This window comes from Cuculus canorus, chromosome 7 (assembly GCF_017976375.1).
Source record: "Cuculus canorus isolate bCucCan1 chromosome 7, bCucCan1.pri, whole genome shotgun sequence".
NCBI lineage: Eukaryota > Metazoa > Chordata > Aves > Cuculiformes > Cuculidae > Cuculus > Cuculus canorus.
Window position 1 is genome coordinate 32,821,289 of NC_071407.1, and position 13,086 is coordinate 32,834,374.

Sequence of the window (13,086 nt, forward strand, 5' to 3'; positions counted from 1 at the left end):
ACGGTGAGAGAAAACCACAACATACCTCTTATCATCCCTCAAGAACCCCGGAGCACCTTCTATCTCCCAAAGAGACTAAAACTTCAGTATGGTATTTTCAATAAACTACCTACATGCACTGCTTTTCTAGGACTGTATATGATACAGCAGATTCTGATTTCGAAATACTGTTAAACTAATTTGAGTACAGAATAAGCACACACATAACAGGAATTACACAAAAAAAAAGGCTGGAGTCTCTGCCACTTGACTCTGCTTCACCATGGAATATATCACAATAATAAAATATTAAATATATGTCATTTTTCTCACAAGATGACTTACTAAACTTTTATGGGTAGTGTAAAAGAAGATTTACAAATCATATCAATTAATTTCCATATTAAAGGAGCTAGAAGTAGGAAGCAGCTAATACATATCAAAAGAGTCTCTCAATTTATCCTCTTTCATGAGACATCTGTTAACAGGGAATCAAAGCATTACCACGCACATTCATCTTTGAATGCAATAAAGTCACACCCAGGTCCAGCCTGCCTGCGAGTACCCACCTCTGCCTTTTCCTGCTGGGCTGCTGGAAAGGCGGAGGAAATCCCAGAAAAGCAGCCAGGAAGGGCAGGGACATTGGAGGGACAACATGGGGAATGCCCCATGAGGAAAGCAAATACAACAAAAGGACACCTGAGGACTGGGGATGCTTCTTGCAGTCACCGCTTTCCGAGATGTGGAGGCACAATTAGGGCACCTTGACTAAACTTTGGTCCACTATTATATTCTCCAGCTCTAAAACATGGCAGAAGAAAGACGACACGCAGCTTCTCAACTGTTACGCAGAGGTTTTCCATTATCTTGCCCTGCGTTTTCACAACACTCCGACTCTCCCAGTGCTTTTCCCCAGGTATATCCAGGTGCAATATGCCCAGTAGAGCCTCCTGCCTTTCTGATGAGTTTTTTAAACCAAAATACCAGCATGCCTTCTGGAAATATGTTTGTAGAGGACGAAAGGAACTTTGAGACATCTCCCTCTGCAGCAAACTTTCCTTTGCAAGTCATTGATCACGCAGCAATTTGATGGCTAATGGAAGAGCCCAGATTTGGGTCAGCTTTTGGAGACACACAGCTGGCTCTGGCCATATGTTGCAGCTGGCAGTGGTGCTGGGCTCTGGGCTTCCTTGCTGACCACATCCTGAGCACCTTTGAGGGCAATGCTGCTGAGCGGTGTGGCACGTCTCGGAATTTCTAGCTCTCAACTCTTCTGCTCTTGCCATGAAATAATCTCTAAACCAACAACTCTGGAAAGCCAATTAGCTGCTAATGAAACAGCAGCACACAAACTGCTGTTTGGATTCTGTCAGTTGAACATGGAGCAGCTGGACATGGAGCAGTACAGGAAACAACGCTTAATGGACCTGGGATTTATTTTTTCTTATGATTTCTAGGGAAATCACACCAACCCCTCTTCCATCTTTGCTTCTTTCTCCTTCTGACTGTTTGTTTAGTCCTAAGAAAAAAGCCTTTTATTGTTACTAGAATTTTGATTCTTTCATAGTTTTCATTATCACATTGGTTTAAGAAATATCCAAGATCTTTCATTCATGTATACGCATATGCACACATGCATGAGAGACAAGAAAACATGTTTTTATAGCTTTACAAGCATTAATACAAATGTATAAATGTCAATCGGCAAATTTAAACAAACTGTTGCACATGTGAAATTCAGCAGAGGATTTTCCCACCACTAACACTGAAGAAATTAAATAGGAGAGAGAACCTAAATCACACCCGCACAGCCCCGGGAGCCACAGTTCGATGCCAAGGAAGGTATAACATATGGCATAATTGCTTTTGTCACTGCTTCTCTTGCTCTGCTCTTTACTAACTGAAAATTGGCTTGAAATAGAGTACGGACATACTGGTGCAGGGAGGCTCTGGAGCACTGGCAGCTACTCTTACTCCTGTTTGAACCTCACACATCCTTGGCATGGAGACATGCTAAGCTGCAAATGCCTGAGGCAATCTCTTCCTTTCCTCCTTTGAAAAGCTCCCCCACAGCATCCAAACAGGAAAGCTGAAGCCCCAGGGAGGGACTTGGGTGCTGTAGCTTTTGCTCAAAATACAATCATCACCGGTGCAGCACATGTAGGTGAACTTCTGCAGCACACAGTTCATTAGGCATTTGCGGGCATAAAAGATTCCACTGCCGCACCGATGCTAACGCAAGCAGCCGATGCCTTAGCATACCCGTGGGTATCACCAGCAAGCACAGAGCCAGCGGCCGAGGCCCTGAAGCTTGCTAGGAGACCTTGAAATCTTGCTAGAAGACCTTGGAATCGTTAAAAGAATGCGCAACTCCAAGTAGAAAACCAAAACAAGAAGATAAGGACCACAGCTGCAGCATTAGTCCTTGCTCGGTGGAAATTTACTGAGGTAGATGTTAGCTGGGTACAGAGGGACTATATAAGCTTTTGCCTTTTCACATTAAAGCAATTTCGTTTGTCACCCCCGAAACGGAGTCCTTGTCTTTATTCGCTACAGGCATTCACATGTGAAATATACTTCCACAAAATGTTAGACAGTCAGCACATATAAAATAAGATGGAAATAAAGAAAAAATAAAGAAAGTCCTGAAAGTCACCGTGCACATGGGGAGTAATTTATTTTTATAGCTAGAGTTGAACATTGTGACTGTTTTCCCTATGTATAATGTCAAGAGAAAAAGAATTCAAGCCTGTGTTTTTCCCCTCAAGCCCAGGAGTCACCTGCTGCTGTCGGGGCAGGGAGTGCTCCCTGGGCTCAGGCTTGCTGTGCTAAGGAGGGACATCAAGCTCCCAAAAAGCGAAGTGGTGGAGCTACAACAGCAGAGGTGGGAGAAAGGCTGCGGGAAGCCCATGCTGCTGACCTGCAGACCTGCTCTTCCTTCCAGGGAGGACATCAAGCTGATCACTGTCAGGACTTCTCAGATCATTAAGGATTTCTCCTCCACACACTCTAGGAGAGCCATCAAAAAGCATGTTTACCCTCCACTGGCAACTGGTGCACGACTTTGCTTAGGTTTACACTTTTCTCATTAATTAGCCTTTTTTTTTTACCCCTCTTTAACTTAAGTGCATAAAATACACCACAGCCTGACAATTAAGCTACTGTGACATATTGTCAACATAATCACACACCTTTTTTTGCCCCTAAGTTTAGCAGCATAGTTAGTAACAATGCATTCCAGGAGTCACTGTAATGCTTTCGAAGGATGCGCTGGAGACGCAAAGATAAAGATATCTGATTAAAGAGACCTCTCTGAGGCTCCACAGCAGGTAGCGAGACATGAATAATTCACAGTACGAAAAGTAAAGTTGAAGTAGCAGTATTATCTTGGGTGTATCACAGAGGCTGTAGGTGCATGATCATAAACATCTTATTAAAGAATTAGAGAGGAAGAGGGAAGTTTGCTTCACTCCAAAAGCAGTTATGGAGAATAGATTAAAAAAAAATGTTTTGCAAAGGTATTTAGAGGACAAACCTCCATTAATCTTAAAGGAAGTTTAAAATTTTTTGTTTGTGGGGGATTTCAGCTCCAGCTACATCAGCTGGACCCATTCCCTGCTCCAGCAGGTGGGGATCCCACCTTCAGCCCATCATAACTGCTTTAGGGAAACACAACGTCTCTGGGCAAAGTCTGCTCCTGCTTGCACACTGTATTTCACCCTTTAATTAGTGTCTATTTTCTGCTTTGACCACTTTTTCTGTGCCTTACCAAGTGATGTTCTCTCCTTAGGAACATGTCTCCTTGAGCAGTGCTTTTTCCCTTCCTCAACAATCTCTTCCCACTCACTCCTTTATTTTCTGGAGATGTGTAATGGGAACAGTAGAATAACAAGGACAAATTCTTTGTCTGCTGCACCATACCATGTGCTACGTGGCTGGTGCAGAGGTCAAGGACAGACCCATTTCATTGTACTTTTCAGGCACACAGCCAGTGTTTCCCAATAGATGGTATTTGGCCTCTCTCTCCAGATGTTTTTTCAGCTCTGCAAGCTGCCCCAGGCTCTCAGTCAAAGACCTTCGCTGATTCTTCCCAACATCCCTTTCTCTGCTTTTTCACACGTGATTCTTTTTAAAAGATCAAGATCTCAGCTCTGATCTTCAAGGCTTAATGATCCGAGCTCTGAATATCTGTAAAATCACACAAAGCTCTGTGAAGGTGGTAGTTACTGCTCCATCTCTCTTGCACCAACTGTAATGCAAAAAAGTTGGATTTGTACTTGAGACTGGACTTTTCCAGCTTCCAATACAAAAATAAATGCTTATTAGAAGCCAGGTCCATTGCGAAATCTACTACTTCTGCTCCAGGAATATAGAAAATTTTGTTAATTTTGTCATTAGAGAAAGTGGGATTTGGTGTTGTCATGAGCAAAATCCAACCGTGCCGCACCTTGCTTAACACTCAGTTTTCTCTCTAGAAACCAAGTCAAAGAAAGGCTTATCTATATTGCAAAACAAACGTATGGCTGTAACGCCAGATAAAATCTGTATCATGGCTTAACAATTGCCACTGTACGTACTGACAGCAAAACATGGTGTCAGAAGCCCCGATATGTATGTTAAAGCGTTGGTACATTCTAGATACATGATTCATGGCTTTATATGTTGGTATTCCAGTTGTCTGCCCTAGTCCTCTCCCAGAAATGACCATCCCTGTGTTACAGTGCTCCTGGGCTGGAGACATCAAATGAATACATTTTTCAAGGTCCAGGGCTTTTAAATCTAAACCAAACCAAACCAAACAAACCAAAAAAAAAAACCCAAAACCAACACCATCCCTGCCAAAACCCCCATATATACAAAAAAAATCCCATGCCAGACTTGGAGGACGGTATCTTCTCATAACACCTCTCCATCCTAAGTATCCCCCCTGGCTATGCTGGTGACTCAGAGCAGGCTGCTATGCTTGAATTCGCCACCCAGGCACAAGAAGGTCTCAGCACCAGGTCCTGCTCTGCAACAACCAGGAGGTAGCTCAGCCCTGGTCCCCCACTGACTCAGGGACCTCGTCACCCATGGGACATGATTAGTTTTGCAGCATTTCCAACAGTTTCCTTAAGTGCACATTCGCTTTTCTGTAGCACTTCAGGGTTGATGCACGAAAACATTTTAATTACTGTCATTTGCTATTAATTATGATTCCTGCTTTTTCCACTGGAGATAATGACAGTGTGTAGTAACCTGTAAAAAGAGTCTGATCTCCTCAAAAACAGCATTCTGCTTCTGCATTCAGAAACTGTCAGCCTCTGGCCTGGACAGGCGCACACTCTCCTGGGTTGAAAACTGGTTGGATGGCCGAGCCCAGAGAGTGGTGGTCAATGGAGTTAACTCCAGCTGGAGGCCAGTCACAAGTGGAGTTCCTCAGGGCTCGGTACTGGGTCCAGCTCTGTTCAATGTCTTTATCAATGACCTGGATGAAGGCATTGAGTGCACGCTCAGCAAGTTTGCAGATGACACTAAGCCGGGAGGAAGTGTGGATCTGCTGGAGGGTAGGGAGGCTCTGCAGAGGGATCTGAACAGGCTGGACCGCTGGGCTGAGGCCAATGGCATGAGGTTCAACAAGCCCCCAAATGCCGAGTCCTGCACTTGGGGCAAAACAACCCCATGCAGTGCTACAGACTAGGAGAAGTCTGGCTAGAAAGCTGCCTGGAGGAGAAGGACCTGTGGATGTTGATTGACAGCTGACTGAACATGAGCCAGCAGTGTGCCCAGGTGGCCAAGAAGGCCAATGGCATCTTGGCTTGGATCAGAAACAGTGTGACCAGCAGGTCCAGAGAGGTTATTCTCCCTCTGTACTCGGCACTGCTGAGACTGCACCTTGAATACTGTGCTCAGCTCTGGCCCTTCACCACAAGAAGGATGTTGAGGGGCTGAAGCGTGTCCAGAGAAGAGCAATGAAGCTGGTGAAGGGGTTGGAGAACAAGTCTTTCGAGGAGCAGCTGGGAGAGCTGGGGTTGTTTAGCCTGGAGAAGAGGAGGCTGAGGGGAAACCTTATTGCTCTCTACAACTGCGTGAAAGGAGGTTGTAGAGAGGAGGGAACTGGCCTTTTCTCCCAGTGACAGAGGACAGGACAAGAGGGAATGGCCTGAAGCTCCACCAGGGGAGGAGGTTCAGGCTTGACATCAGGAAAAAATTTTTCACAGAAAGGGTCACTAGGCACTGGAACAGCTGCCCAGGGAGGTGGTTGAGTCACATTCCCTGGATTTGTTTAAGGGACGGGTGGACGAGGTGCTGAGGGGCATGGTTTAGGGAGTGTTAGGAATGGTTGGACTCGATGACCCAGTGGGTTCCTTCCAACCTAGTCATTCTATGATTCTATGATTAAGAAAAATCCATGCGACACTTGAGTGAAATTACCATTTGTCTCTTAAATGTAGTTGGCAGCAAAACAAAGATGACAAAAGGAGAAAGAAGGTGGTATTTTGTACATTCAAGAGAAAGTTGGAAACAAAAATACATTGTTCATCCTATTTACATTACTTGTATTCATACAAAAGTGATGACCTCCCAACAGCATAGCCACTTGATTTATACAACCTATCGACCAAATATCATGTTGGCCTCATCAACAGAAGTCATCTAGTCATCTAAAGGCTTTATACAGTTAAACTCTTATTCAGCATGAGGGATAAAATCAGGACTGTTTGTGTTTTCAAGCCTGCCAATGTGAAGATTATTTGATATGAAATATATTTGATATGAAATATACTAGAAACCACTATTCCAGTTCTCAACAAGCTGCAGATCGGCACAGCCTTTGCACAAATCTTCATCTTTCTGCCCCTGCATTATTTGAACAGTTTTAGTACTTCTTCTGTCTCACTTGCTTCTGACAAGAAAGCAAGTCAATACAATTCTTGGTGACTTTAAGGAGAAGTATGCAGGTCTTCAAGCACAATAACTGTAGAGATGATAAGAGAAGTAGGTGTTTACCAAAAGCAAAGTGAACCAGACAAGAAACTTTAAAAGGAAGTATGTCAAAAGAGACGTGTACGAACTTTCTTTTGGTTTTAAGGTGTCTGTGTCATAAAATTTTCAGCAATTTCCAGACAGAGCTGGAATACTCAGCAAGGTAAGTTCAATCAGAGGATCTTATTCAAGACAGGTACAGCAGCAGGCAGACCTGCTTCAAAGGGAGCCTCCAGCTCTACTTAAGGATTTGCCTAGCACAGCTGACCACAAACTGTTTTATGAAACTTTTAATCCTAGCCACAGGTAGAGCCAGTGACCCTCAGGTACCCACCAAGGAAACGACTTAGCTGGACAAGTCAGAGCTTTTCTATCAAAAATCCGTACGTGAACAAATATGGTACAAGTACATTCATTTCTGACTCTTCAACACTTCCACAACCATACTAACCCCCCGGTTACATAATCCATCCCTAGTCATTCCTAAGAAACTCCAGGTTTTTCTATGAAACATGGCTGGGAAGGTGCATTCAGGACCCTGGGGCAAGGGCTGGCTGCTACCCTCTCTTCGTGGCTGTGTGGTCAGGCAGAGGAACAACCCACTCAGCCCCATTGTAGTGACTGAGGCCCATTAACAGAGCTTCTGACATCACAACAGCAGTATTTTAAGAGAAATGTCACATTATCAAGAAAGATATTCCAAATTTCCTATCAAAATCTGATCACTTTTTGATTGTGATTTGCAATGCGTATCTATAAATCTAAATAAAGCCACAAGACTTCCTCCAGCCTTTGGAAACAGCATTGCCCCTCCTCTCACAACAAGACACGCGCATTTACATGACAGTGAATAAACCAGTTTTATCACACAGCGCAGCATAAAGCGTCCTCAGAGGCTTCAGCCAACGAGGCTTCATGGAGCAACTATCCAAAAGATAACCACATTATCACTGTAATGCTTGTGAATACCACTGGCATGGGAAATGAAAAGCCCAAGGACGTTTCAGAAACTTAGTCTTTTGTATCATCAAATGCAAAGCTACTGCAAATTGCCACACTGAATAAACAGGATCCAAAACATTCTGAATATGCTCGCAATTAGCTAAAGCAAACATCATAAAATTTGAGCCGAATTTTTAAGGGTCCTCCATTTCTATGCAGTATGGAAAGCACAGTTTGGTTGGAAGTATGCAAATATACAACATATGCTTCAGTAATATAATCAGTATATAGAAACATAAACACACCTGTTAACGTCTGATCCATCAAATTGGTTGCCATGAACGTCACTGCTGGTGCAGACACAGCAGTTACCCGGGTGACTTGCGTCGGCATCAAAGGACCCACACGAGCATCCATTCTAGAGGCAGAACCTGCATTCAAACCATAAAGAAACCTTTTTTTGGTTTGTTTCCAGTAGACAAAAATGTCTTTAAAAAAATTGTTTTTTCCGGCCATATTTCACAGAACACATTTTTAACCTCCTGCTAAGCATTTCCCTCTACACTTGTTTGCATGGTTAAAACAATAGGGTTTGTGTTTAGTTGAAATCCTACTCTGGTCTGGTCACGATGTCCTTTAATTCTCAGCAAAAAACTACTGGTGGAAATTTTAAATTAATAAAATCAAGACCTTCAAAACAACAATTTGCAAGGATACATTAATGCTTTCAGAACAGGTTACAGTAAGATCAGTTTTCTTATTTAAGACTGAATAACACACCTCCGGTTTCTACAGTTACTGATTACAAACTGTTCCTGTCCCACTCCATCCACAGGAAATTATTTTGCCAATAATTTAATACAGCAGCTTTATCCAAGGGAATCACAGTCTGCTCAGACTATTCACGAAACAGAAAATCACTAGATTTCTCATATATGTTACTCATGAAAAAGTAATAATCCAAGTCTGTTGCTAAAACTGTGCTAATTAAACCAGACTACTTCATTCTTGAGCATTCATGGCTATTGCTGAACTTGGGGTCAAACCCTGAGTATTTGTTTCTCATTAACTGTGAGTGAAATCATTTTTCAGAAACTGGAAGACCCGTACCACATCATCTCATTTCAGACATAAATTCAGGTGTCTCAGGAGCATCTCCATATCCTGTTTAGAAGCCACCATTTCAAAACTGAAATGCAATATCCCTAGTTTAAGGCAGACTTTGGGAATAACATCTTATTTCCTAAGCAAGAGGCTATAGAAATGACCGCCCTTTTGTTTCACTAACTACTCTCATGCTGTCAAACACTTCTCACCCCAAGTTCTCTGCATTTCACAGTAATATGCATCATTTCTATAACCTTCATTCTGTTAGGAAAACTCACTCACACACTAGAAACCTCTTCAGTGATTTTTAATTCTCATATTCTGGGCATCAAAGCAGATTATTAAACGTAACTCTCACTAAAATAGGGACATAGGTCGCTTTTTTTGAATGCAATTATAACATTCTATCATTGTAAAGGTCATTTTTTCTTCCTTGAAACTACAGGCTTGGATATCATCTGGGCTAGCGTAACACAAGGAGGTATTTTCTCATTGCATTGAGATGTGGACTGGCACAGCCATCCTTCTCATTCTGCAGAGCTGTACAACGCATCCCACTTACCACCATCTGAAAAGGCACAACACATTCAAAAGGAGAGTATTTTAGGCCTTGAGACAACTGAAAATTCACCTTAGGTAAGTATTTTGCAAACAAACATCATTTGTACCATACACCCAGAAACAGTTCACAGGCACATATACACAGAGCGAGAACCAACAGCCCCGCAGCTATTGCACATCAGTATATCACATCCCTACAGTTTTATTTTGTTGCTCTCCTCCTAAGAGGCTTGAAAATTGTAAGAATGTTAAGAAGCCCATTCAATATTTTTACAGGCTTCCTCCTACCCTTCATCCTTTACCTCTGCCTGGAGTAAAGCCCTCCTAGCCCATGGATTAATTGGCATGGCATCGTCATGCCAGCCAGCTAGTGGAAGGGGCAGAAAAGAGAAAACAAGAGAACACTGCCAATGCTTCTGATTCTCTCAGGTCCAGTGGGGATTTGCACACAACAGGCAATGGAGAAGACATGTCTTGAGGCGCACATAAAAATATATACACAAAGTAGGGATTTTCTCAAGTCATAAGGTGTATGTCTCAGCCCAGGCATGACATCCCATTTGACCTGGTGAGTGAGAGCCCTCCACAGATCTGTGGTGGTCTAGAACAAAGCCAGAGGGGTATCAAGAGATGTTCCTAGATTGCTAACATCAGTGGAGTTGGGGGAGAGGGTGACAGCAATGGCAAGACCTCTGTGATCCACTGTCCCAACAAAGCATCCCTGTGGCATTCTCCTGCTGGTCTCCTCCCTAGGATGGCAGAACTGGCTGCTAACAAAGACCCCTGCTATGGCAGCTCGGGCTACCTCGGGGGCACAGGGAAGATGAATTGCAAGCAGCTACAGAAAAAACACCAGAAACATTTTATTATTATTAATTATTTCTCTTTCTCTTTTTTAGGGGTTTGGGGGTTTTTTTGCATTAAGTCAGGATAAGAGAAATTCTTACAAGGCATTATCAGTAGCACGATAAAGAAATTACCCTGCAAGGTACTATGATAAATTTAATCCACACTTGCTTTGAAGTAAGAATGATAAATAAAACACTTACAGAGGAACAGGTCAGTGTCATGTTTGTCGTGCTACCTACAGCACAATAATGTAACTGGAGGCACTTGTAACTTGGCCATCTCTAACAAGACAGCGAACCATTTTCCAGCTCACGACAATGTTCAGACCTCAGGCAATGACAGTTTCTTTTTTCTGCTTCTGTCAAAGCCCCTGGCAAAACTATTAACTTTGATGAGCTCTCTGATATAAAGAGACACTGAGGAACCATCAATTCCAACACTGAAGTCTAAGGTGCCTCTGATTCTATACAATAATCTATGCAATAGCAGGCTCACATCAGACGCTCCTCTTTTAGGGAGATCCAGTTCAACCACCAGCCCAACACCACCATGCCTAGTAAACCATGTCCTGAAGGGCCACATCTACACGTTTTTTGAACACTTCCAGGGAAGGACATTCCACCACTTCCCCGGGGAGCCTGTTCCAGAGCTTTACCACTCTTTAAGTAGAGAAATTTTTTCTAATACATATGAACCTGTGACACCAAATGGACTCAGCCCAAGTACCCTCCTGATGGTGAAGATCTCCCCAGGGTGACAGGCTTGTCTCAGGCAGCCCTCTATTTTCTGGACAAGCTCTTTGAGGAACTGAGCTGATCCTCAACTGGCCTCTGAGCACTGCCAGGCATCACGGCTCACACCACCACCATTTACCAGAGGCTGTATCACCTGTGTTACCAAGGGAGAAAATCACAGCTGGCTCCAAAAATGCCACTGGTCCCACCACTGCTTCCCATACTTGCAGGAGACTGCTGCCCCGGGACCGCAACCATGCAGAGTATGACACCTACATGGGCTACACATGCAGGTATCTGAAGGTTCACACCCATATTCTGAGGTTTAAATGGACACCAGGTGGACGTAAGCATCCACTGAGGTATGCAAATGAGTTTCTGCATACAAGGAATTTTCTATATCCAAAATTGGAATAATTTTCATAACGTCCTTAATTATCTCCGTATAGTTAGGCACATACCACTTGAGATGAGCTCTGCTCATTTTGCTCCCAAAGTGTATGCTGAATGTTGAAACGAGACTTGCCATTATAGAATTTCAACAGCTTCTTTATGTTGATTTATTATCACACCCAGAACAATAAAATTATCAGTGCATCTTTTGATGAGATGAAAGCAATTAGCTCACAGCTTCCATCCATATCGGAGTCAAGCATATACATATGTATACACACATATGTATATTATAATTTCATACATGTGGATTGAGTTCAACTGCTCAGTTTAATTATATCTGATGCTCACCAAATAAGCTTGAATGATTTAAAGCAATCATAACCTATAAGGAATAAATATTTATGCTTTCTAGTTCTTAATGCTCATGAAAAGCAGTCTTCGCAATAGATGGATTTGGAATACAAATAAACTCTGTGAATTGAGTTTAATGTCATAATGCAATATAAGCTTACGACATGAACTGATCACAACCTGGAATAAGACCTAAACATGAACCATAAAGAACCTAACACCCACCCACACAGACTCTGTGTATTTTATGATTAGGTTTCAGCAGATTTTCCTATAGAACAGTACTGAGGAGGGGGAGGATAAAAGCGATCTTTTCTATGAAGTTTCTGATTATTGTTAAAGCCAAGGAGCCTTGACTAGCAAGTCATGCATTTTGAGAACATCTGCCCGTTTTTAAGATTATTTCACTGCAGATGCATTTTACTGTCACTTACAAACACAAGCAAGCAACCTCTCGATTTAACTGCAACAAAGACATTACAAGGACAAAGGAGGACAAAATCAGATGAGTGGAAGGTTCAGAAATCTAAAGATGCTCTCGCAAGTGATACGTCACCCTGATTTGCATCTATGATGAGCAGACATTGATTTGCATCCCTGATGATGGAACCCAGGCGGAGAGCTGGGGTGCCTGAGGCTCCATTGTCAGGGCTGGGGATGCCCTGTGCCTGGAGGTCTGGGGGCTCCACATCCCTGCTTCCAGCTTGCTGGTCCCCACAGCCACACCCCAGCTCAGGAATGACTGTGTCACCAGGTGCAGAGCAGAAGGACAACACTTGGTACAGCCCCAGCACTGGAGACTGTCTCGGTGCTCAGCAAAACCTCAAGTAGCAAAAACTTTCCCAATGCGAGCAGGGGGCATAGCCTATGAACAGCTTGAAGCAAAGGCTTGCAGAACTTAGTTCCTTGCCCGCCACAGCTCTGGGGTAAGATCACCTTCAACCCCCAGTATGCTTTCTCTCTTCTTGTTTCCCGCATAAGGACAGCTCAGGGAGACCAAGTCCCGTAGCTGCTCTGGTCAAACTGGGAATGGTTATAATAGACAACCCCCTCACCTATAATGTCTGAGTTGTTGTTTTTATGCTGTTGCTTAAGCATCTGAAGAAGAGAATGGACAATTCTTCATCACGTAACTGATGGATTGTGCCTCACCTCCACCATCATCCCCAGACATTTATCAGGAGTCAAATTAAATTAAATA

At 43.2% G+C, this 13,086-nt stretch overlaps 1 protein-coding gene across 1 annotated transcript in view; it reads right to left on the bottom strand.

Moving 5' to 3' along the window:
* Positions 1-13,086, bottom strand: part of TCERG1L (transcription elongation regulator 1 like) — a 104,446-nt gene that overhangs the window by 33,817 nt on the left and 57,543 nt on the right. Inside the window, 1 exon segment of the mRNA XM_054071777.1 lies at positions 8,193-8,318. Within this exon segment, the coding sequence (XP_053927752.1) occupies positions 8,193-8,318 (126 nt within the window).